The following is a 27,593-nucleotide window of genomic DNA, read 5'->3' as shown; positions in this document are numbered from 1 at the left end:
TTATATTATCATTTTAATTATATTATCATTTTGATCGAATTTTGGAATTTCAATTATTCAAGCAAGTACTATGTTGTATAGTTTTAGAATTTTTTATGAGGATTGGCACAATTGTAGAAATTGAAAATGGGACCTAATTGACAGATTCAAAATTAATAGATGATTTCTCGCAAATTTTGGATATATTGAAAAAACTTGTCAAATTAAAAAATATATATATAAAATATAATAATAACTATTTATAAAAATAATCGAAACATAATTGATACATATCCTAAAATGTTTTAAAAAAAAAATCCTAATTCCACATTTTACAATCTTTTCACATGTTCCAATGACATTGATACACATATTTGCATACATTTTTAACACGTATTATACACACACATACCAAATACTAAAGGATAGATCTATGTCGGTGCATCTCAACATTGCCCAAATCCTTGACCAAAGCTTCTTGAAAGTTCAATCCCCACCCACCCATTAATCTCATCATCTCAACACTCAAATCCCAGAAATTAAAACCCAAAAAGTTGAGATCTTTACCATCATCACCATGGATATTGCCCCTGAAGAGCTTCAGTTTCTCACAGTTTCAGACATCTTGAAAGAATCAACCTCAATACCCAAGCTATCTCCAAGAACTTTTTATCTCATAACCTTGACTCTGATCTTCCCTCTGTCATTTGCAATCTTAGCTCACTCACTTTTTACACACCCCCTTTTGTCTCAAATTCAAGACCCTTATGGATCTCACTCTTCCGAGTGGACAAAGCTTCTTGTTTTCCAGTTCTTTTACCTTATTTTTCTCTTTGCTTTCTCTCTTTTATCCACTGCTGCTGTTGTCTTCACGGTGGCTTCTTTGTACACATCAAAGCCTGTGTCTTTCTCTAATACTTTGTCTGCGATTCCTGGTGTGTTCAAGAGACTGTTTATTACTTATCTGTGGGTTTCTTTGACTATGGTGGTTTATAATGTGATTTTCTTGTGTTTTCTTGTGCTTTTGATTGTGGCAATTGATACCCAGAATCCAGTTCTGTTCGTTTTTTCTGTGATTGTTGTTTTTGTGTTGTTTCTTGTGGTTCATGTTTATATTACTGCGTTGTGGCATTTGGCTAGTGTTGTTTCTGTGCTTGAGCCTATTTACGGGTTTGCGGCAATGAAGAAGAGTTATGAGTTGTTGAAGGGGAAGATTGGCTTGGCATTCTTTATGGTTTTTGGGTATTTGGTGGTCTGTGCTGCGATCAATGGAGTGTTTGGATCAGTGGTTGTTCATGGTTGGGAATACGGGGTTTTTACAAGAGTTGTTGTTGGCGGGTTTTTGGTTGGTGTGCTTGTGATTGTGAACTTGGTTGGTTTGTTGGTGCAAAGCGTGTTTTACTATGTCTGCAAGAGTTATCATCATGAAGGGATTGATAAGACAGCTTTACATGATCATCTTGGTGGGTATCTAGGGGAATATGTGCCTCTCAAGAGCAACATTCAGATGGAGAACTTGGATGTTTAGTATCACGGTTAGAGTGGCTACATGTACCTTCTTTTCTTTTTCTTTTGTATGAATTATAATAGAAGTTAATGATATGTAAATTGGAAACAAATTTACTGGTGGTCTTTTGCACATTTTTTAATTCCATTTAGTATTGCAAATAATAAAATTAAGTACCCTTGTTTGTAATTAATTTATACATGCGTAATCTCTAATGCGTATCTGCCTATGCATTTGATTGTTGGTTATGTCGATGCTGATTGGTGATAATTGATAATTGTTACTCAATTATCATCAACTCGATAATTCATATGTAGTGCTATCTTATAGATAGCGAGATATATATAATTTGGTTTATTTATGCATCTGTCTTGGAATCATAGATGAATGTTTCACATGTAATATTTAAAAATGGTAAGTCCTGTCTGTCACCATAAGTCCAAAACTGATTTTAGGTATTGTAGTTGGGTGCTTGACTGCTAAGCGGGTTCTCAAGTGCTTTTAATGCTTAAACATATATTCATTGAAATGTTAGCTACAATCAGTTGATCTAAAGCTGTGCTTAGAGCCGCAGCAAATTCCTAGTCAACAAGAAGGCGTTTCTCATGATTGTACAAGGGTAGTTAGTTACTTTCTAATTGAGTGTGTTGTCCTGGTGGTGCCTGGGCTACCGTTATAGCTTCATGTATTGGTATTGCATTGCATCAAGTCAAGTGCTGTGTACAAAACATACTTATGCTACAACTGATTAGGATGAAGCCAAAGTAATATGCAGTAACAGTATATCACTATGTTTTGATTGTTATCATATTCCTCATTAATTTCTTATTCGGAAGTTAGAGCTTAGTGATTGGATATAAAGTTTTTGGAGATGTGGTGATTTCTTTTGCCCCGGAGTTGCTCTGTTTCTATAGTTCTCATATTTCAGACTCCTTATTACTTTACTTGCCTCGGCAGTCGGCGCTCTTTCACCAATGTACTCCGAAGTCTCAAGAATTAAATATAAAACAAGGCTCTACTAGGTGGTTTGAAGAGATTTATACTTTTTAGTTACTATACATAGGGCTTATTCATATTCTTGCTCTAAGTTACTTCAATTAACAACTAAGAACTGTGTCATATTCATATAGATCCACTGATGATTCTGTTACTATCCTTTCCCTAGGAATTGACATCAGTATTAAGTTTTACTGTATGTGGAAGTAGAATAGTTCCCTCTTGATTGCGCAGTTTGCATTTAGCAATTAATCTAGGTTATTAGCAGAATAATGTATGTGATTTTTGTTAAATAGTTGTTACAGGTCGCTTACATTCTCGTGTTGCAAGTCACACCTGTTGCTAAGCACCATAGCAAATAAAATGATTCCTGGTGTTTGTTATTTGTATGTCTGCTTTGGAAGGAACTTTATATTCTTAACTTTCCAGTAAGTTGCTGGGCACAGATACTTTACTTCTGGAAATTTTACGTAAATAGAGTATTTCATTATTATTTCATATGATAATGTTGTTTCGGGTTATCTGGAATTGGGCATCCTGTATAATGTTTCGTGGTCTATTCTTGTGTGCTTTCTTTCTACCAAATTCACGCTTTCCTGGTTCCCCTTCAATACATTGCATGTGGCTTCATTCCCTGCTTTCCTGAATTTCATTGTATGTGTCATTCATATGAACAGATAGTTCATATGTTCTTGGTATACGGCATGTTTCCATGGTGTAAGAAGTTTAACATTTTGCCATGGAGTAATAGTTAATTTTCATGGTATGTTTCACAATTAGATGTGGAGAACACCAGAATTTGAAGACTACTATTTAGAAGAGCAGCATATTAGGAGGAGAGCATGGCCGGTTCGGCTCGGTTTCGGGATAAAATCTATATGTTTTTAAAATCGAAAACTGCAACCGCCTGTTCGGTTTCGATTTAAAAAACCTCATAACTGTGAGTAGTTTGACAAATTTCATTTTTCAAGAGATCTTGATAAAATTTGGACTTCTCATGAGCATGCCCCCAAGCCAATTACCCCTGGGCGTGGTTTGGAATTTGGATCATAGTACGAGTCGTCATATCCATTATGCAGTGATGAGGGCATCTCCGGCCATGATCCAAATATCCAAAATTGAGGCAGTTTTGCCCCAAAATACTACAATCGTGGACTAAAAAGTGATCCAAATTTGGATCAGTGAATAGTACTGGTCCAAATTTGGATGTTCACTGATCCAAATCTTTTTAACATTAAAATATTATTACTTTTATTATTTGATGATTTTGTTAATGTTATTAAAGATAGATTAATTAAGATTAGAATATAATCAAAACAGTAATTAATTATAAATCAAATTTTAAAATACATAAAATTTCAAAATACATAAAATTTCAATAATTTATCAATCGCTACGAAAAAAATCAAAGATACAAATCTTTTTAACATTAAAATATTATTACTTTTATTATTTGATGATTTTGTTAATGTTATTAAAGATAGATTAATTAAGATTAGAATATAATCAAAACAGTAATTAATTATAAATCAAATTTTAAAATACATAAAATTTCAAAATACGTAAAATTTCAATAATTTATCAATCGCTACGAAAAAATCAAAGATAAAGATGCCCCAACTTGAACTTCGAAATGCACTAATTGAGCATTTGCGGGAAGAATATACAAATTCTGAGGATTAATATTTTAATGTAATATTTTAATATTTTAAATTTATTTTTATGCACTGTTTTAACTTTTTTGAATTATTTCGTAATATTTTATCTTTGTCTAGTCGTTGATTGTATTATTATAATCAATGATGAAATTAGTTAATATTTTTTAAAATATTTAAAATCAAAGTATATGAATATTATAAAGATGAATGAATTTGGATCAATATTTGGATCACATGGTTGGAATGAGATTTGGATCCCGCTCTAAATTTGGATCATTTGGTGAATTTGGATCTATGGTTGGAGTTGGCCTAAGCATAAAGCAAAATATCTGGAAATTTTCATATACAATCAACTTATACAATCAACTTAAACCGTTAAAACCTCAACTAAGTGGTAAATTAATAATATTATTGAATTAATACTTTTATTTGAATAGCCGGAAATATTTTTATTTTTAATAAATAATAAATTTGATAAAATTATATTTTTTTCCCTGGTTTCAATACCCACTGCTTTAAAAAGGTTAATGAGAGTGTATTTAATTGCAGTTTTAAAAGATTTTTTTCATCAATGAAATCCGAGAGTATTCAACTCGGATTTTAAAATATGTTCTAAATTTTGGGCTAATCAATAGGATTTTAAATTATACTTTAAAATCTGACGATATTCAAATGGGATTTTAGAATGTATTGAAAATTATGCTTCAAATCTGATGATATTCAATTGGGATTTTAAGATGTATTGAAATCCGATGGTATTCAAATGTTGATGGATTTCTCTTACTTCATAGATGATAAATTTTGTGGAAATCTCATCAAAATCCACGAGTTTTTGAAGCATCGTGCTCAAAATTTTAAGACTCTCATCAATTTTGCGACATTTAATTGATAATTCGCATAAAATCAAAATCAAATATAGACATGTAGTCCATTAAAATCCATAGATTATATAGAATTCATTAAAATCTCAATTGAATGTACTCGTAATCGTAGTTGCTTTATACATCCGAGCATCTCCAACGATATTGACTAAATGGTTGCTTAAATTTGACACTTAATATATTATATAAGATTTGTCAAGACATTGTGCCCTGATGGGAGTGGGTATATTAATTAATTGTATTTTAATATTGGTATGTTATTATTGTTATAATAGAATATATCATGTTAATATGATAATATATGATGTAGAATTTTACTAGCCGAATATAGTCAAAGAGAATAGTTATTTTTATTAAAGTGATGTTACGTAATTTTTTCCCAAATGACGTGACAAACAAATTACTGATTTTAATATTAATTGGATGTAATTATAGAGAATAATTTTGTATCAAAGTTAGTATTTTTCCTCCCAAATGACGTGACAAACAAATGACAGATTTTAGTTGGGTGTGATTATAGAGAATAATTTTGTATCAAAGTAATGTTATGTATATTTCTTTCCCCAAATGAGGTGACAAACAAATAACTGATTTTAATTGGGTGGTTTATGTGTATACGAGAGGGTGCCATTATTATTAATGTGAAGTGAAATCAATCAAAGATTGTCAACTTATTAAAAGTGTGATAACATTTTATAAACTTTTTTACTTCTATTTAAGAATATGCTTGATTTTGATACTTATTTTAGTGGATATATTTCAATTGGTTAAAAAGTATTAGTGCATCTTACTCAAATTTTATAAATCGTCCCAATCATTAATTTGGTCAGAATTTTAAATTTGTATCTTCAAGTGAACTCCTTTTTCGATCACCCTCTCTCACTCGAACTATATATTCTATTATGAATATTGGTGTTAGTATTTCTATCATTCCATAAGGTCACATGTCTGAGATAGGTGTTAATTTTCACAAAAATTAAATATAAAAAATATGAAAAAATTAATTTAAACTTAAAATTCTTACATATCAAGCTAAACCACCTCTCACTCACACCTACTTAAAAAGTAATCTAGAATTTTAAAAAACTTTAGTCAAAAAAATCATATATCTACCGGATTACAATAAATCACAGAATGATTACAGAACTCAATAAAGATAAGCACAATTTGAAGAAAATTTATCAATTAGGGAAATTTTTTAAGGATACGATCTCATTTAAACTTACAAAGTAATAGAAAAAAAAATTGATTCGAGTCATTGAAATGGGTGAATATCTTTTATATCGCTTTTATCTACACGCATATCCAAAATACCAATATGCATAGTAAATGTCCAAAATCACACTTTATATTCGCATTTAGTAAATGCGCTGATGCGTACGCATTGTATGTATGCGCTTCCCCTTCTTCTTTTCTATACTTGCCTGTTTTACTCACAGAACTGTAGTATTCACTATGTGTGTTCGCTGACCAGTGACCACTGCTACTCTACCTCACTCAGTGCTATGTTACTGAACCTCAACACCCCACAATGTATAACCAACTAACTCATGTGAACTCTACGCATACGTATAAAGGTTATGCGTGTGTAATAACTGGATACACATTTGCCGGATGCGTGAATTGTCTTGAACCAATCCATCAATCACATCTTTTACTCTTAATCAAACTGCTCGAGTCGTCGATCTCGATCTCCATGCCATGTTTTCTCCAAGTTCTTAAATATACTCATTGACATTCTCAAACCATGATAGGGGGTAAGTCACTTGCATATAAACATTCGTGTAGTTTAGTTTGAGAAATTGGGCCTGAAAAAAAAAGGTTTAAGAGATTGGGGATATGCGCATACTTCAAATGCGTATTTAAATGAGTAAATTGGACACACTCAGCCAAAAGCGGCATTTTGGACACCTCGGTACTATAAATCTGTCAAAAAGGGCATTTTCTCCATTGAAATGTTCTATAATTCTATACAAAAATATTAATTTTAACATAATAAAGAAATAATTTATAAATTCTGTCAAAAAAAAAGAAATAATTAATAAATAATACATAACCGGATAATACATAAATTATTAGGTAGACTCTAGAGTCACTGCACAACCAGATGGCACATAAATTATTTTCACACTTGTAGATGATAAGTCAAAGCTATTATATTTATTGAACAAATAATCAATTATGGACATTATAATTGAAAAATGATGATAAGTTTGCTCCATCAATTTGACCCTTTCAATCAATGTGTATGCATATATCGAAAGTCTATGGTCATCCGCACAACGATATCAATATTTGAAGATATTTTATATAAGTTTATAAGTTGAGTTACACAAACAAAACATGTAAGAAGCACAAATACTACTACATCTAGGGTTACAACAACTATGAGAAAGTAACAAAAATTTGTATTTCAAGTTAAATAATTTGTATGTTCTAAATGTATAATCACCTCTAAGCAATGTGTTATATTTTCAAAGTCTTGAGATCGGGTGCTTTTTCGAGACTGAAATAGAAGGACTTATGTATTTAGTTAACACTATGTAGTTGATACTAAATACGATAAAAGTCTCGTGTATGGTATCAACTATTCTTTTTTGCTTCATGTGCTGAAGGAATTTATAAACATCACTATTTTTTATAAGGTAATTAAATTATGCATCCCATTTTAGCTAAATTATATCTCTATTGCTCATTATTCGGATCCCATGAATTAAAGTTACAGATTTTCTTGAAGTGTCAATATAAATGACTCTCAGACTAAAGCGTCCAGGTCCGTAATATATTGTCAGCGGTTTTCAAAGGGATGTCATTAATCCTAAATTTTGATGAAAATGCCAAAGTTATATCAATTCATTAGCATTATTTATTTCGATAAGGGGAGACTATATTCTGATAGGGAACCAAGTTTATTCTGGTATGTGTTTCAGAAATGACATTACTATATAAAAAGAGAATAAGGTATGTTAATACTTTAGGAAAATAAGGATGTGACAACTCCCAAGGATTATGAATTTGTGTGACATATCAACCACTCAAGGCTCGAGTAGCCACGGATTTGGAATAAATCAACGGTTTTAAATTTTATTAATTAATTATTTCTATTGAGATTTATATTTTATTATGTATTAAGTTTTTAAGTATCTAATTAAAGAGATTTCATCATCTCTTTGGTGTAGATTTTTAAATTATTTTGATTTTTTGTAATTTTGGGTTACTTTCCTTATTCTATAAAAATCCCTATAATATATTATATATTTATTAGCTGGTTGATGTGCTTTTCTCTTACAGTTGTTTTTTAATTGATTTTATTATTTCTTGTATATAATAACTTCTTACATTCTTGTATTTGTAGATTTTTTCAGGTATTCGACAAGAATAAAGAACGAAATGGAGAATAGGACCTTTATGGGTGTTTTATTATCGAACATTAAAAATTGTCAAGTGTCCTCGGTCATCTCTGCATGTCTGAGGGTTAGATGGTTAATATTCTTGAACGAAAAGAACTCCTAGCCGCGACTGTTGTACATTTCTTTATACGTGAAAGTATCTTGTTGCAAAAAAAACATTTTATTAATTTACTCATTGAATTATTTGAACCAATGTCATACGTTTAATTAGTTAAAAGAAAAACTAACATTATTTTTTCGCATGTATGTGAGCACGATTATGTGATGACCGCGTTCACAAATTTTTTATCCACATCTACAATGTCCTTGAATTTATGTCTACATAATCAGTTCGTAATAAAGTTGTTAAGAGATCAATAAAAAATCAAAATATGGAGAGAGTCAAAATTAAATATAATTATTATTAGGTTTTAATCGTCAAACATGATTTGAATAAATTCTCGTACCGGTGTTTTTACCTAAAAAGATTTAAAGATAAACAACAACGTTAAAAAAGTTAAATAATTAAAATGATCAATACTACTACTGAGTTACTTTGAAAATTGATCATTCTAATCAATTATGTAAAAAATCTCATATAAAGTTATAATCATGGATTTCTTATAAGATAAATATATTGACTGTATAGTTAATATGTTCAAAGTTAATAAGAAAGAAATCGTCAATAAATTTATATTTGCAAATTAATTATTCGACTGAATGCAATCAAATGCAACTTTCTCCTATGCAACATCATTCAAACTTGCACTCTTGTCGTCTGTCTTTAATTTTCTTATCCGATCTATTGCAAACACAACCAGGTAAAAGGCTTACATAGTTTCACCACCCTTCTCCTCCTCCTCGCCACCATCGATTCATCACATTTTCCCGACCATCCACCGAAACCCCATCTTGATATGCACCACAGATATCACACCGTACACTGTTCTTGCGCTTCTTTCCCAAAATCCCCACTACCAACTCCAACACCAAACTCCACCTCCTATTCTCAGCTTTCACAATTTTAAGAAAGACTCTCTGACAAGATTTCACGCCGTCACCGATTAGATTAATCTTAGATACGACGTTGAGAAAAGATCAATTCCCTTTTAACCTAACCCTTTTCACAATTGAGAATTCATGTCAGCCCATTACACATACATATCTTATGTTTATTTTTCCTCAATGATAATATATGATTTCTTCAACTTTACTAGCTACTTGATCTGGTTAAGAATTTATTTGATTTTTAGATTTATTTTTAGTTGATTTTCTGATTTATTTTTCTGATATTAATATTGGTTCCGTAAAGACTCATTGTTTTATGTAATAGATAAATTTTCAAATAATACATAGACCTACATGTATTTACAAATGTATCTATAAATTTAAATATATCATATGTAGGGACCACGTCATTAAGAATACTTTAAGAAATGCTTTTGATTTCTTAACATCACTCTCATATAAATTATAATTTCTTTCATTTCTCCATTCCATTTATATTGGTCATAATTTGAATTTTTACTTATTTCATTATTATTGGTTTAGTTTATATATAAAATTAAATATCAATTTTGTAAATTATTTTAATTTTTTAATAATAAAATGATTAAATAAAATGTTATATTTGATTTATCGACAAAACAGGAAGTAAAAAAAAACCAATCTAGTAACAATAGTCGCCAGATTTTTGTTACCAATTTATAACCTAAAAAATTGCAATACTTTTTGCAGTCAACCATATATAGCAAGTATTCAAAACATACACATACGCATACATACGTACATGTAATAACAAACCTATATATATCTTAAACACAAAACACAAGTGTTATGAGTTTGATGAAAAAATTGCTGATGATGATCAAACACCCCACAGTTTTTGCACAATACCCATTATATCTCTCTCTCAATTTTCTAGAGAGAGACACAAAAAATCGGGTAGTGTGTGAGAGAAAGAAGCAAACAGATGTAGACAGGCGTCCTAGGGGGGCCACGTGTTGTCTTCTCATTGGCTCGCGACTTTCTCTCTCTACACGATATACATACAAAGCAAAGCCTCTGGGTGCCATGTCAGTTTGTGCGTAATACCCTCTCTCTAAAAAGCCATCACTTTGTTTCTCTCTCTATTTTATTTTGTTTGTCTACCCTTTTTCTCGTTCTCTCTCTCGCTCTCTCGCTCTCTCTCTCTCTCTCGCTTACCCTAAATCTCTAATCTCTTCAGTCATCCGGGAATTGAGATTTGGGTTTCTTGTGTGTGTTTGCTTTGATTTGATCCATTGAATTGATTGGTATGCTCATATCTGTATCTGGGTACTTGTGTTTTTTGTGATTTTTGCTATCTGTGTTGTGGGTTTTAAGGTTTATGAATAAATTGAGCTGATTCTTGTGTGTTTTAATGTTGATTTACATGTTTTTAGCACTTGATTGTTGTGATTGTTAGGTTTTTAGCTTCAGTTGTGTTTAAAGTTTGATCTTTCAAGGGTTGTGGTTTTAATTGGGCATCTTGAAGTGAATTGCTTTTACTTCTGATTTGGGGTTTTTGAGGTTTTGATGAGGCTTGAATGTGAATTGACTTCAATTAAATCTGTAGTCGCTTTGATGTATTAGATTAGCCGTTTGTATTGATTTTAAGACTGCTGATAAAGCTAACTAAATTACTTAACAGTGTTGCCTACTTCTTGATAGGATTTGTTCTTTCCCTTTGAAAAGGGTTTTAAATTTTTATCTGTACTCAGCAGCGTTACACATTCCTGATAAATGATTTCTTTAAAAGCTGTTTTAATTGCATGAGCATCGTATATCTGCTCTTTAATGCTAGCTATTTTTTTTCCATTTCATTGGTATCAGCTTGTTAAATGCATCAATTCAGGTTTATGTCATTGGTAATATATCCATACTAGTGATCCATTGTAGAAATCGTGAACTCGTATAAATGACTTGCCAGTAATTTTTTTATAAATTAGTACTCATCTGATCCATACACTATACACCATGGCTTGGTTTAAGGCAACTGCCAAAATTAGCTTATCTTTGTTTGGTCTTTGTGTATCTATTAAGAAGTCAATGTAGGAATGAAGCATTTTAGATGGATTTTGTTGCCATATAACTTTTGGTTGTCGATGCATATACCATTTTTGTAGTAGTTGTGGAACACATTTGTACTGCAGATCTTTGTTTATTTACTCTTAACAGGAAACTGTAATGAACTAGTTATGTCGCTAAATATATATTATCACTAGGGCTATCTTGTTATTTTTCCATTATACTTATGTGGTATGGCACTGATCGTTATCTAATGATAATTCTGTAGGAACATAAGTGGGAGATCTATGATTAAAGCTTGTGGAAGATACTTAATGGAATGATTCTATATAGATGAATTGCTTGGGACAAATATGAAGGATAACGACTCAAGTACAATGATTAACAGGAATTGGGTGTTAAAACGGAAACGAGGAAAGCATCCATATAGTCCGGATACATCCAACAGCATTAAATCCAATCCCTTACCTCCTGAACCAGCTGAAAATGCGTCATCGATACTCGAGGGGAAATCTGAGACAATCTCTTGTCGTATTTCTAGCAAGAAGAAAGGAAATGATGGGGTAACTTCTCTTCTCCTTGTCTGTTTGTATATTTACTACATTGTATGATGAGAATGAACCTAATATTAAACAATAAAAACAAAAGAAAAAGTGGATTTACATAAGAATGATATAACTTGAGTCTAATAAACAAAAGAAGAGTGATGTGATTGGCACAGAAACAAAAGTTTCTCCTCAAAAGTTAAACTCCTCATAAATGTGTGTTTTGTGTTCAATGAAGCAACATTATTTTTTGCATATCATTATTTGTTTGTCTGTTTTTCTTTTTCATGTTCTTTTAATTATGCCATTCATATTTAAATATTGTACAAGTTCTCTGAAATGATTTAATGAGTTCTTACCTGACATTCTGGATTAACAAAATTCATTCCGTTGCAAACTGCTTATGATTTTTGCCGCTTTTTTCCTTATATTTTCCAGTACTTCTATGAATGTGTAATTTGTGATCTTGGTGGCAACCTGTTATGTTGTGATAGTTGTCCACAAACCTATCATCTTCAATGCCTAGATCCGCCTCTTAAGGTATGTTCACTTTATCGACAATATCTGTAAAAAAATAAATCTGATGTTGCTATTATATACTTTTTATTGATTGTTAAACCTATCTTATCCAGCGTATTCCAAATGGTAAGTGGGAATGTCCAACCTGCAGTGTGAAAAGTGATTCACAAGATTTAAAAAACAACTCAGATCCACTCCCAAAGCGAGCTAGAACGAAGACAACCCTAGGAAAGTCTGATGTTGGAAATAGATCAGTTGACACGGACAAAAAGTCCATTATATTAGGAAGCTCTAAACTTCAGAAAAACCAATCGTCGAGCAAAGGAAAATCTCTGTCATCTCATCTCACTCAGTCCATCGGAGAGAACCTAGTCTCTGCAAATGTGATTCCCAGCAATAAACCAAGCCGTTTATCTTCGGATGGTTCTGCAGAGGGTAGTTCACCAGTTTTGAAGGTTGCTAATGACAATCTACCTGAATTGTCTCCAACAGCTACAACCAAACAGGCAAAGTCCGTTTCTCCTACTGAGGCATCAGGAGCTAGATTGGGCACAGACAAGAATGAAGTAATTCTTGAGAAAATGTCCGACGCTTCCAACATTGTCGAATCTCTGGAAAAAGAAGTTGTTCCTGTGCTTGATGCTGCCACTCGTAAATTTAGAAAGAGAAAACACAAGTTTTATATCGATGACAATCAAAAGAAGCCTAAAGCTGGCAAAAACAGTAGTGCTGTCAACACATTAGAAAAGCAGGAGGAAGAAAATTCTGGCAGTTGTCAGATAAAGAAACCTCACTCAAAGCCTGCTTTAAAAGGAAAATCTTCCAGAACTCGAGCTAGTAATAAACCTCAGAGAAAGCACGTGGCAGAAGAGAAATCTTTCAGTTCTCAACCGAGTAGAACTCGTCGAAAGCATAAAAAAGTTTCGGATGGAGCTCCAGCATCTCTGTTGAAAAATGACCTCAGCACAGAGATAGATATCCCCTCAAGAGACGAGGTATATATTTCTACTGTTTTCCTGGTCTTTTTTGTTCCAACTCCTCCAGTGCACATATTAAACTAAAGTTACCAGTAAAACTGAATAGAAAATATATTTTCTATCGCATTGTCTTACTCTTGTATTGTGGTTCATATTCATTTTACGTAATGGCTTACCTTTAGAACTAGTTTATTATTTGGTCTTAATATACTTCAGTTCATTATTAAGGTTGTTCAGCGGAAGATGTTTAATTCTCGACCTAACTATCCTTTTCAACTAGAATATTTCATGAATGCACGAGGTGCCAACTTATAGTATGGAACTTGAGCTGTTGTGATTGTGATTATAATCACATATTGAGTTGCGTATCTAGTTCAGTAATCAGAATATCTCCTATCAGAGTGTTCATCTGAACTGCTTATGTATGTAACTTTGAATTATCATTCGTAAAGTTGATAATGCACCTTTATGAGAGACGGACGCCTAGACGGAATATTTTTGTGTTGCCATATGTGTATGGCACAGATTCGAAACCTATACACTCTAAAGTCTAAATAACATCTTCACATTCATACTGTACATGTATGTACATCTAATTTTAATGCAACTGAATAACAATTCATCATAGGATGTGAAGAATTTGCGGAAAAAATATTCTTTTTACTAACATTGTACATTCACTAATTGTTTTAAAGACATAAATGCTTTTGATATAGTATCTTGTGTTATAGTTTGCACTTTCCAGAAATTATCAAAATTTATTCCTTGGAGGATCTATGAATCTCATATTTGGCTTCGCTGACAAAAAGAAAATCCTTCTCCATTTGGCATAACAGGGATTGTCAACATGCCTTGTTGATTCTTGTTCAAAGACAGACTTACTAGATGGAGACTTAATCATTACACCTATAGAATAGAAATGGCTAATCTCCTTGTTTATCTTCAATTCCCGAACTGCACTGGGTTTTCATTCTAAATGCTCCTATTTGAACGCATAAACTGAAAAGCGTGGTAAGCATGCAAGGTGTTTAAAAATTATATTTTCCAAGCAAGGGGCGGTCAATCAAAAAATCTCTCTAATTCATCTGCCAACTTAATAAACATGCCATTGAAACCGATATTGCCACAAATGAATGGAAGGGTCAGAACTCAGGAATGAAGGCGCCTTCAACTCTCCATTATATAGGAGGGGTGTGCTCGTCTTTTCTACTGCTAAACCTAATAGTATCCAAATAATCTAGTGCTGCAATTACCTGATTAAGCGCAAAGAAGCAAACATAACAAATGAATGGAAGGATCAGAACTCAGAAATGAAGGTGCCTTCAACTCTCCATTAAATAGGAGGGGTGTGCTCGTATTTTATACTGCTAAACCTAATAGTAGCTATATAATCTAGTGCTGTAATTACCTGATTAAGCCCAAAGAAGCAAACGTATGAACTCTGCCCTTAATCTTACATCCATTCATCCTGTTAAAATTAAAGTCCCATTCATTCCGTTAAAGGTCAACCAAGTGACAAGTCTGTGGAAATTAGTAGTGTGAGGTGTTATGCGACCCCTTCATAGCCTGTGGGCAGTTTGTGTATACGTTTAATTTGGTACCATGATGACAAAACGTGGTTACTGGTAACAAATTAAAACCATTTACACCAATTTTGTCTTTCTATGGTTGTCATCTTCACTGTACTAATTTAGTGTTCATTTCAATATATTCTGTGTCAAGTCAAACTTTTTACTTAGGTTGTCTCACATCTGACCTTTTTGGACTTACCATCTTTCACAATATTTCTAGGTTTGGGTGTAGTCAGTTATACCTAAATACCTTAATTTTCCTTGCACACTGCACAAGTGGCTTATTGTTTTTCTCATAATATTTTGAACTGCAAGTAAAAGAACATTCACTTTCTTGGAGCTTGTTACTTATAAGCGCTTGGTGTTTTGTATTACGTATTGGTTTCTCATATGGCAGTAGGTCAGCCTCCCCAGTTAACTTCATTTGCTCTTAGTGAAATATCACTTCTTCAATTTTTTTTTTAATTTACTGTTCTTTGGAACCGGGGGAATATATTGTTTTATTTGAGGAATATATCGTCCTAAAAGGATGACACCAAAGGAAGAGCAGTTATTTATAGGGGACAAAAATCATGATAAAAAAATGTCATCTGACTCTTGTTATCCCATTAATCTGAATCATATCTCTTTGCCTTATATATGGTTGTTAATTTAAACATGCTAGATGAGTTTCTTTCTACATATAATGGTGTCCCTTTTGCTGTGAAGAGAAGACCACGTAATGGTTAATCTTCATGTTGCTGCTTATAGTTGTGATGCTCCAAAGTTACGATTGATTAGATCTTGTCCTTGTCCGTATCATTTCTTGTACTATTTCACTTAGCTTACTGCAGTTGTCTATCATGCAGATGGTTTCTGAGGAACCAGGACAGAATGAATCACATGCAGCGAAACATCCTCTAGTTGAACCATTGATATCCGAGGATATCCCTCCTGGTGCTCAACAGGTAAATATAATATATAAAATGTTTAGGTGGATATACTTGATTAATGCTGTTGGTAGCCAGATATGTAAAGAAGTTTTGTAAATTTTTGAGGAAGTCGACCCCCCCCCCCCCCCCCCCCCCCCCACACACACACACACACGAAAAAAAAAATTAAAAAATTCTGCTCTCACCTAGTATGGGCTCTCTTTTACTCTTAAATTATATTTGTAATTTTATTTTGATTTTGTAATGCAGGTTGATAGGGTTCTGGGGTGTCGAGTGAGAGGCAGTGAATCGAATTCTTCACACTGCAGCACTCTGGTTGACACACATGACCTGCCTGCCAAAACATCTCTTTCTTCAGATGATTTTAATAATATTTCTGAGAACAATACTAGTTATGATACTCATATGGATGGTGGAGCCACTGTACACAGATCAAAAGCTGCACAGGAGACCTTAAATCAATTCAATGAAGTAAAAAATGTCAATAAAGGTTCTGATGCAAACAAGATTAATGTGTATAGAAGATCAATGATTAAAGAATGCAGGGAAGGTGGTTCCATGGATACAATGCCAAATGACAAACAATGTACTGAATCAAATGCATTAAATACTAAAAATGAAGTCATTTCTGCTTGGAGTACCGAAGATCTTGAACAAACAGCTGAAAAGAAATCGATGGGAGAAAGCACAAATAACACTAGTCTTGATAATGATGCAGGTTCAGGAAGTCCTCAAATGGCTAGACCTCAGGGACATGAAGATGCACAGAAAGTGGAAATGGAAATCACAACTGATTGTGTTCCTGAAACAATAGTGAAGGACCCTTTAATGCCACAACTTGCATGCTCTAACGGAGTCATGGTTGAATATGAGTTTTTAGTCAAGTGGGTTGGGAAATCTCATCTCCACAACTGTTGGATATCGGAATCCCATCTAAAAGTTCTTGCAAAGAGAAAACTAGACAATTACAAGACAAAGTATGGGAGGTCACTGATTAATATATGTGATGAACGCTGGAAGAGGCCACAGCGGGTAATTGCACTTCATTCCATTGCAGATGATTCTAAAGAGGTATTAGTGAAATGGACTGCACTTCCCTATGATGAATGCACCTGGGAGAGAGTTGATGAACCTGTCATCACAAGATTTTCCAAATTAGTTGATTTATTTAATCAGTTTGAATGCCGAACTGTGGAAAATGATACAGCAAATGATGACATGTTGAGGGGCAAGGGGGGGCTTCACCATGGAAAGATAGAGCCTCTCACTGAGCAGCCTAAGGAGCTTGCAGGAGGTTCCTTATTCCCACATCAGCTGGAAGCATTGAATTGGCTGCGCAAGAGCTGGTGTAAATGCAGGAATGTTATACTTGCTGATGAAATGGGTCTTGGGAAAACAGTATCAGCTGCTGCTTTTCTATCATCATTGTACTTTGAGTTTAAAGCTAGACTTCCTTGTCTGGTTTTGGTTCCTCTTTCCACAATGCCAAATTGGATGGCTGAGTTCACACTATGGGCCCCAGAGCTGAATGTTGTTGAGTATCATGGTTCAGCCAAAGCAAGAGCTATGATACGGAAATATGAGTGGCATGCTAGTGATCCAAGTGGTTCAAATAAACAGACAACTTCTTATAAATTTAATGTTCTTTTAACTACTTATGAGATGGTTCTTGTCGATTCCTCGCATCTATCTGCAGTTCCTTGGGAAGTTCTTGTAGTTGATGAAGGGCACCGGCTGAAGAACTCAAGTAGTAAGCTTTTTGGCATGCTCAATACCTTCAAATTCCAACATCGCGTGCTTTTGACTGGGACTCCTCTTCAGAATAACATAGGAGAGATGTACAACTTGCTACATTTTTTACAGCCAGCCTCGTTCCCTTCGCTGTCTTCATTCGAAGAAAAATTTAATGATCTTGCTACTGCCGAAAAGGTGGAGGAGTTAAAAAAACTCGTTGCTCCACACATGCTGCGGAGACTTAAAAAGGATGTAATGCAGAATATCCCTCCTAAGACCGAACGAATGGTTCCAGTTGAGTTGTCATCCATTCAAGCTGAGTACTACCGTGCTATGTTGACAAAGAACTATCAGATACTGCGCAACATAGGAAAAGGGGTTGCTCAACAGTCAATGTTAAATATTGTGATGCAGTTAAGAAAGGTGTGCAACCATCCTTATCTCATTCAAGGTTCTGAGCCTGAAACAGGATCGCCAGAATATCTTCATGAAATGAGGATAAAAGCTTCAGCAAAATTGACATTATTGCATTCTATGCTTAAAATTTTACACAAGGATGGCCATAGAGTCCTTATATTTTCTCAAATGACAAGGCTTCTCGATATTCTCGAAGATTATTTGAATATTGAATTTGGTCCAGGAACGTTTGAGAGAGTGGATGGCTCTGTTTCTGTATCTGACCGCCAAACTGCCATTACTCGATTTAACCAGGACAAAAGTCGTTTTGTGTTCCTATTATCAACACGTTCTTGTGGCCTTGGGATTAATTTGGCAACTGCTGACACTGTCATCATCTATGATTCAGACTTCAATCCGCATGCAGATATTCAAGCAATGAATCGAGCACATCGTATTGGACAATCAAATAGGCTATTAGTGTACAGGCTTGTTGTCCGTGCTAGTGTTGAAGAACGCATCTTGCAGCTGGCAAAGAGGAAATTGATGCTTGATCAGCTATTTGTTAATAAATCTGGGTCTCAGAAGGAGGTAGAAGATATTCTACGCTGGGGGACCGAACAGCTATTTAATGATTCTTCTAGCACTTCCAGTAAAGATGTAGGTGAAAACCATATCAGCAAAGATGAGGCAGGTGTTGATATCGAGCCCAATCGTAGGAGGAGAACTGGTGCCCTTGGGGATGTATACAAGGATAAGTGCACAGATGGAAGCAGTAAGATAGTCTGGGATGAAAATGCTATTCTGAAATTGTTAGACCGTTCAATCATTCAATCTAGTTCACCTGATAATGCTGATGGGGATGCAGAGAATGACATGCTTGGTTCAGTTAAGGTACAGCCTAACTCATGCCTTATACAAATATGTGTTTCCTGTTGCGGTTGATATATGAGTCGAATGCATATATCGCAGCAGTAGTTCCTCCCTTTTCTTTAAACAATTTGAAGCCTATGCCTTTGTGATCATTCCTGCAAAACTTGAAATATGAGTTCTATGCATTTATTGAAGCACTAGGTCCTCTCTTTATTTTGAATAATTTGAAGACTGCACTAGCATTTGTTATCTTGCAACACATTGTATTGATCTACATTATTGTTTTTTGTACTAGTAGTTTCACATTCAGCAAACAGGCGGGTGTCTAAGGTTCACACAGTCAATATCTATATTAGCTGTCATGTACTATATAGTTTATAACTTAGATTGATGGAGTAATGTTATTTAATATAAATAATAAATATGCGTCTATAGGGTGGTCTCCGCCTTTTTTTTAGCATAAACGGAAATAGATTGTATAAATGTTTTGAGATATAATACAGCCAATCACTTAATCTTGAGGATGAGAACAGAGTTCTCTCTAAAGCTTCATTTTTGGGGACCATGCCATTATCTTAAAATTTTACTGTAATGGAAAATATCTGATTTTGAAATTTCACTAAAATAAATTATGGGGATACTTTTATTAATGTTCATAAAAATATAGCTTTTATATTAAAACAGTTTCGCTAATAAAGTTTTTGAATGATTGTACCATATAAACATCAAACGGAAAATATGTGGATAAATAGTTTCAACAATAGATAAACATAGGAGAACGCAGAAGCAAAAGTAGTACTATCAAATTTAAAGTGAAGAATATATATATATATATATATATATATATATATATATATAGACGTGTACACGCACACACACACACACATAGACGTATGTATGTATGTATGCATGCATGTATGTATGTATATAACTGAGCTCTTGCATTATATGCATGTATGTTTAAGGCGACTTGGTCATCTTTTTCAATTTATATGTTATCATAAACAATAGCTTTTATAGGCATGTTTGTTTGGTACCTTTATCTATTTTACTGAGAAGTATATCTGGTCGATCCGTCGATGTATTGCTCAGATACTGCAGGCATGCTTCCTTTTTAAAAATAAAATAAACTAATGAAACCACAGTCCAGTGAAAGAGGTGTGGATATGTATTGCATTGTGTGTTACAATTTTAGTTGTACATCAATCCGGTTTTGGATTTGTTTTGCATCCAGTTGGTTGGCTGATTCTTTAGCCTAGGTTCATTTTCGGTGTATAGTATTATTAGCTGATAGAACTTATTGCTTTATCCAACACAAATCTAAATAGGATTTTACAATTTGATTAATGCCTTGTAATGTTTTTTTATCAGTCACTAGAATGGAATGATGAACCACCAGAGGAGCAAGAGATAAGTGAATCACTTACAGTGGTGAATAATGATAATTCTGTGCAACACTCTGGAAATAAAGAAGATAAGGTGGTGGCGGTTGCTGCAGATAATGAATGGGATAGGCTGCTGCGTGACAGGTAAGTAATAGTTACATGAAGTTTCTTCACATTGTTACGTTGTTTTAATTGGTATTTTCTTTTTGTTGCCTAGAAGTTTGACATTACAATGCGTGCATACACCAACAGATGCACACACACACACACAAAAAGTTACATGCTCTCATTCTGTCCTTGTAATTATGGTAAATTTGGTGAACTGCAACATGTGAAAGTAAAAATGAAAGCAGCCTTTATAAGAGAGTCCTTTCTTTAAATTCTTATTTTTCTTCAGACAAGTGGATGAACTGTTGGTTGTGCATGGTAGCATAAACTTGCTAGTGTTTCCTTTGAACCTCCCAAACTCAGGTAGGAGGATCCGGAATAAAACAAAACTATTTGCCATCTTGAGGTCTATACTTGGTCCACTTTTGTGTTTCTTCATAACCTTTGAGGGCTCATATTCCCCTTTAATCTACCAATGTCTGTAATATATACATATAGTACATATCATAATCCCTGGTATTGTACCCTAGTGTGTAGCCCTCACCCTTGATTACAAGAGGTCAAGGGTTCAAGTCTCATGGAGACAAATGTTTGCAGGAGTATTTAAACTTATTGTAATTGACCTTAGCCCTAATAAATGATACATATTAAAGCGTAAGAATTTGCAAATTACTTTTCAAAATAGTATGTGTATATGATCGTGTTGTATGTTGTGTAGACGTGGTTGAGCACTAGCAATTGACTCTGTACATCTTGCACTGAGTGAATTTGTTTTGTGGATGTAGATGGGAGAAATTTCAAATTGAAGAGGAAGCAACTCTTGGAAGAGGTAAACGCCAAAGAAAAGCTGTTTCCTATAGAGAAGCCTATGCTCCTAATCCTGCAGAGACACCAAGTGAGGTAATTAAGAAAGTAATTGCCAGGGTATGGTAAAAAAAACCTCGTTCTCCGCACTTTATTATTACACATACTTGCTTTCATAGAGTCGTACATTTAAACATGGTGAAATTCATGTATCCTAAATTGTCGAATGTTTAGCCTCAGAATGAGCTTATTCATATGTAGACTTCAACAGTATAGATTTATCATGATGCTTTTATGTTTATCAAAGAAGAAATAAAATATAGTAATGCAGTGTCCAGATGTCCTTTCTTGCTATATAATGGAATGCGAGATTCATTATATGAAAGAATTATGTAAGGAGACAACTTGGTATAGCTTAAGTAATTGGGACTGCTTTAGTCCAATTGCTTGAAGGGAGACAAATATGTCTTGTATTCAGATGGGCACAGCTGCCAGTTCTTATTCTTTGGTGCTGGTAGTCTGTTCATCAGCAGCGTATTTGGGTAGTGTCCTCTTCCCTTTGGCTGCTAATCATCGAGTCAGCTTCATTACTCTATTTGATGGTAGACATACTCTTCCAGTTGAACAACCTTCTAACTGTATGTTGAGAGCTTCCAGATTATCATAACTTTATATCTCTAGTTAACATACTCTTTTACTTGACACTTTTTCAACATCAGCTTGATATGTCTTCAAAGCTTCCAAGTTACTGTAACTCTGTATCTATTTAGCCCAATAGCTATACCCCTTATTGTACATAGTTTTTATGCTTTCCCCCGAAAGGCATGTGATGAGGTATCGGGGTATTGTTTTACTTTGTAACCAAGTGATCATCTAAAACAAACTGAGTACTTGTTACCGTATAATTGTTATTAGAGCAACATTTTGATTATTTCTTAGAATGTGTTAAATAAGGGCAGAAACTCTTGTATTAGTCCGCTAAATTTTCCAGCAATCTTAAATAGTTTCTATCCAATATCTTCTGGATTCCTCTTTCTTTTTTCTATCCAATATCTTCTGGATGTCCTTTTTGGTACATCTGTTTTTAAAGGATTGCAATAAACATGCAGTGGTGATTACTTTTGTTTTCGTGATCAGGGTGGTGGTAATGGTGGTGGTGCTGGCGGAGGTGATGAAGTGCGGGAGCCAGAGCGGGAATATACCCCAGCAGGTCGAGCCCTAAAAGCAAAGTTGTAAGTTTAGAGCTCATAAAAGCTTCTTTTTACTCTCTTTTGAGTTGTGTTGCTATCATCTGTTTAGTCAGTATCAAGCTCATTTATGCTGTTGCTGGAAACATAGTTAAAAACCGGAGATAGTAGACACATTTGATAGAATATTGAATTTGACTCCATTTGTCAAGAAATATGTTGTACCCTGACATTGCTTTTTTAACACTGACAGTGCTAAGCTTCGTGCTAGACAAAAAGAACGCTTGTCTCGAAGCAGTGCCATTAATGCATCTGGTCCGGCTCTGGGATCGTCTCTTATCGAAACCTCCATGGTCCCTTCATCCAGTGCTCCAGAAAGACATCAGATGACTAAGTTAGACCATCGAAAGAGTGAGGATTTTGTAGCAATTGATATAGAAGGTAACAACCGTCATCAAAAATTAGAGGCGCAGAAGACCCAGCCTGGCTTGGTGGCAAGGCTGAGCAAGTTACCAAAAAATAAAATGAGAAGTTATGAAGATTTTCCTGGTCAAGCTGGTGAGAATTCATTGCCAAACAACAATTTGTTACCTGTTTTGGGACTTTGTGCTCCGAATGCTAGTCAGATGGAGTCGTCCGAGAGGAATATCTCCAAATCTTACCGCAAGCAAAATAAGCAAGGGAGCAGGACAGGTTTCCCCTTTGACATAGCTCCACTTCGAGAAACATCAACTGAGACAGATGGCAAACCACGTGATCTTGCCTCAGAAAACTTTATATTGCCGAAAGCATCTTTAGAAGCTCTGCAGCATGGTCTGAAATTAAGCAAACCTGATACTTATGCTCAGGTTGTTTCTGATTTCTCTCTCTCACTCTCTCTCTACTCCCCCCTCCCCTCTAATTTTCCCAAAGAAATTGTCATCATATAATAATTCAGCATCCTAACATATTCAATTTCAGTTTTAATATAGCATACTGGACATGTGTATTTTTTATATCTCATCTAATCGTCACACTGCTAAAGTGAAAAATGAAGAAAGATAAGTAATAATCTTCCGCAAGATGATTCTCATTCAAGTGTGCTTGCTATGTTTATATACCTGTAAATTAAGCTGTTATTCTATTTGGATATTATATTTTACTAGTATTACAGTTAATCTTCTTGTACTATACTTAATCTTCTTGGGATTGAATAGGGGATTGACCAAGGGGTCTTGGAATTTGAATTCGAGACCCTGGTATTTACAATCTGCTGCACGATGTTTAAGTTACCAACTCCCAAAAGCTTAAGGTTTTTGTACAGTTACTTAATCGGAATATAAATCTTTAGTGCACGCGCTCACAAATATATTCTACTATAGACACTTGAAGTCTAATATTTGGTTATTCTGTAGTGCCAGTGACATGTATACCTAATATCTCTTTATTTAATTTATTCTAACCAACAACAGATGTTTGACTTGTACCATTTGAAGATGCATACCCTTAATTTTGTTACTTTTGCAATTATATAGAAGATGGTCTCATGATTTTAAGTTTATTTGCAGAATTCCTTTCCCTTTCCACAGGGAAATGGTCCTAATCATCTAGATACACGTGGACCGAGTTCTTCTGAATTTCAAGAAAAGTCAGCATTGCCAAAACTACCGTTTGACGAGAAATTGCTCCCCAGATTCCCATTTCCAGCCACTAATGTACCCCATCCACATCCTGACCTGTTCCCCAACTTAACATTGGGTTCCAGAGCTGGGAATATAAGTGACTCTGTTCGCGGGCTTCCTGAAATGCCTTTCCTGCCAAATTTAAAGCTCTCGCGTGAAGAACCATCTAGATACGAGCAACATGGTATCGAAGTGAATCCTCTGCTAGGATTAGGTCAGATGCCACATACCTATTCATCATTTCCTGAAAATCACAGGAAGGTTCTCGAGAACATAATGATGAGAACTGGATCAGGACCAAGCAACTTTCTTAAAAGAAAAGGTATTAAAGATATATGGACCGAAGATGAACTGGATTTTCTGTGGATTGGTGTTCGTAGACATGGACGGGGTAATTGGGATGCTATGATTCGAGATCCAAGGTTAAAATTTTCCAAGTTCAAGACTCCAGAAGATCTGTTAATCAGATGGGAGGAGGAACAACATAAGATTTTGGACATTCCAACTCTTCCGGTGCAAAAACCATTCAAGTCTTCAAAATCAGCAAAATCTCCATTATTTCCAGGAATTTCTGATGCAATGATGACCAGAGCACTTCATGGAAGCAGATTTGCGGGTCCAAAAAAATTTCAGCCGCACCTGACAGACATGAAATTGGGTTTAAACAATCAACCATCTTACTTGCCACATTTTGAGCCCACTGAGCAGCATGATTTACCCAGTGAACATATACCTTCTGATTCCACTTGGAAGGCTAATAACCACCAGAAACGTTTTTTAGGGTCATCGTCTGTCAGACAATATGATAGACCGGGAACTTCTAACTTACACAATGAGCAGCCATTTCTTCTCGATATGTTAGGAGGCAGTAGTTTTGGCTCCCCTGGTTTAAATTGTTCAAGCAGCTTTAATATACAGAAGCAGGAGAATGAACTGTGTGTTAGTAGGAGTTCGAAGCTGCCAACATTTCCTGAAAAGTCCCATAACATTTTGCGTGATTCTGATAATATGGGAAGTGGGAAATTAAAGACTTCAGCCTTGTTGGCCGATCCTGATAAAGATCAGATTATGGTCCACTCGAAGCTGAAAGACATTGCTGGAAGTTCTTCGAAAAATGAGCTGCCTCATTGGCTTCGGGAAGCTGTAGGAGGTCCTGCAAAACCAGTACCTGGTGTACCACCGAGTGTCTCTGCAATTGCACAATCAGTTCGTATACTATATGGGGATGATAACTCAACCATTTCTCCACTTTTTACTCCTGCCCTGCCTCCTGCCGAACCAAAGGATCCACGAAGAACATTTAAGAAAAAGAAAAGACGAAGAGATAGGGCTCGAAAGCTCAAGAAGTTCTCTCAGGATATTGCTGGAACCAGTCACAGATTTCAATGCAACGTTCAGGCTGAGAATGTTGATTCTCCTCATCCCCTTATGCCGCAACTATCTGCTGCAATGCCAGGACTCCCTTGTTTGGAGCCTAGCGTTAATATGCCTCCTCCCAGGGTGAACGTATCCACTTTGTCAGCTGCTTCAGTATATTCACTTGCTCAAAAGAACAAGCTTACTGAAACTGTTCCATCTTCTGAAGTGCTTCAGTTAGTAGCGTCCGGTGTAGATCCACGTCCACCAGAAACAAGTTCAAAATCCCTGGTAGATCCACGTCCACCAGAACCAAGCTCAAAATCCCTGGAAAGCAGTTTTCCGCTTCCAGATTCTGCTGAACAAGTCATCCTGCCAGTCTCGGAGAGTGCATTTGAGGAGCAGAAAGGCAAGGAGTTTCAATCTAGTGTGATGAGTCCAGGCACAAAGGAGAAAGCAGGGCAGATCAAAAGCAGGGATTCCAGCGAGACTCATTCAGATCCTATTCAGCGTGAAGCAGGAGAAACATCATCAGAAGGTACAGTCTCGGATCATTGTAGGAGTGAGCAAGAACCGTAGACTTGCATGGGTAAAGCTATTCAATTGCTTTGTCCATCTTTTCCTCAAAATTTAGACCCCTTAATGAATCTGTGTTACAATTTTGTAGAGATGATCCAGTTGGGTGTTCACTTAGCGAATTTGGGGTCTGTAGAATAGTTTGTGTAGATTTTAGCGCAAAAAGAAATATATGAGTTCTTGCTTGGTACTGTTTTACATGGCTGGAGATTAACTTTATTTGAAACAATATTTATTAGAACACAAAGGTTAGGCGGTTTTCATTTGTGATGATTTTATACTTGGTATCTTTGCACTAGTTTGGTCTAGGAGTCCTAGCAAGCACCAACCTGCACAGGGTTCAGATTATTAATAAGGTGGTTGTCAATCACGGAAATCTGAATCTCTATAAGAGGTATGTGGATGTGGATTCTTAATGAACCAGAATACATATATGATATATTGTAGTAGTACCCAGTTGTGAGTTGTCTAGGATCACACTAAAATGAAAGCACGGTTTGAATGTTGTTTACCTAGGTTTCTTTTACCTAGGGGTATTTACATATCCACCCCTCTACTGATTCTAAATATAAAGAAACTCAGAACCCAAGCATACTTGGACTTTGGTTCTGTTTGTAATGTGGTGAGCCGTAGATCTGTTGCACGATAAATAAGTGCAACACAAAGTCAGCTCAACTCAGCAATGTTGTGTCTGAAATATACCATTACATCAAAGAATCAACCCCCTACACTATGTATATCTCCTCAGCTTCTTCCAACTATCAATGTCATTCCATCATCCGTGGCATGTGCCGGAATTTCCTCGGGTATCTCGGCACTGTTATTGTTGGTTGCACTTGCACCATCTTGTAGCACTGGAACTGGATCACTATTAATCTGTGTTGAGTACTCTTTAGCTTTTGCTATTAACCGCTTAGCTTGTCATGATTCCTTTGTAACAGTAGTCAATTTTGTAACCCGGACTAAAAACGGAACAGAATATGTTGATACAACAGTTATGAAACCCAGATGAGCGGGGTGAACTCTTAAAACGTACTCCCTCCGTCCCACTAAATTCTTTACAGTTTCCTTTTTGAATGTCTCATCAAATTCTTTGCATTTCAAAACTTACCAAATAGTCAATGGGTCCCACCACTCAGTGGCGGAACCAGGACTAGTAGTTAGGGGGGCTGAAATATTTTTTCATCCATACTTGCATAAATAGCTTTCTCAATAAATATCATCATACTATCATTCAGTCATGCATCTCTCATTATTAAGCTTATAAGTCTTGATTATAGCGGGAAAAACTCTCTCATCCTATTTAGTGAAATATGGAGATGAAATGAACTCCAACAAGATCCTAGCACCTCTTCAAAAATTTAGGAGCTCTATTTGCTTCCTCAACAATGAGCACACTCTCCCTTTTAACTATATTTTATATTATTTTTCTTATGCACAAAGTACTCAGCATGCATGATACAGTTTGTAGGTATGCCTATTTTAATAATAGATATAGATAGAGAGCGTAT

General features: G+C 34.9%; 2 protein-coding genes across 5 annotated transcripts; both read left to right on the top strand.

Annotated features, from left to right (window-relative positions):
* Nucleotides 1-388: 388 nt before the first annotated feature.
* LOC108205790 (uncharacterized) lies at nt 389-1,620 on the top strand. Its single transcript, XM_017375866.2, has one exon. The coding sequence runs from the start codon at nt 557-559 to the stop codon at nt 1,505-1,507; it is 951 nt and encodes a 316-aa protein (XP_017231355.1). The 5' UTR covers nt 389-556; the 3' UTR covers nt 1,508-1,620.
* Nucleotides 1,621-10,249: 8,629 nt separating this feature from the next.
* On the top strand, nt 10,250-26,352 carry LOC108201473 (protein CHROMATIN REMODELING 4). Of its 4 annotated transcripts, none has more exons than XM_017369758.2 (11): nt 10,250-10,493; nt 11,727-12,021; nt 12,442-12,543; nt 12,636-13,517; nt 15,904-16,017; nt 16,252-19,026; nt 20,377-20,534; nt 21,284-21,398; nt 22,440-22,534; nt 22,743-23,337; nt 24,037-26,352. In XM_017369758.2, the coding sequence occupies exons 2-11, from the start codon at nt 11,812-11,814 to the stop codon at nt 26,083-26,085; spliced, it is 7,095 nt and encodes a 2,364-aa protein (XP_017225247.1). In that variant the 5' UTR covers nt 10,250-10,493; nt 11,727-11,811; the 3' UTR covers nt 26,086-26,352. The 4 variants fall into 4 exon arrangements, with proteins under 4 accessions (XP_017225247.1, XP_017225253.1, XP_017225258.1 ...); XM_017369764.2 differs by having other exon boundaries at nt 10,250-10,497; XM_017369769.2 differs by lacking the exon at nt 10,250-10,493 and adding an exon at nt 10,504-10,704 and having other exon boundaries at nt 15,919-16,017.
* Nucleotides 26,353-27,593: the final 1,241 nt, after the last annotated feature.

Source organism: Daucus carota, chromosome 1 (genome assembly GCF_001625215.2).
Source record: "Daucus carota subsp. sativus chromosome 1, DH1 v3.0, whole genome shotgun sequence".
NCBI classification, from domain to species: domain Eukaryota; kingdom Viridiplantae; phylum Streptophyta; class Magnoliopsida; order Apiales; family Apiaceae; genus Daucus; species Daucus carota.
This window is presented reverse-complemented; position numbering and strand designations above follow the sequence as displayed.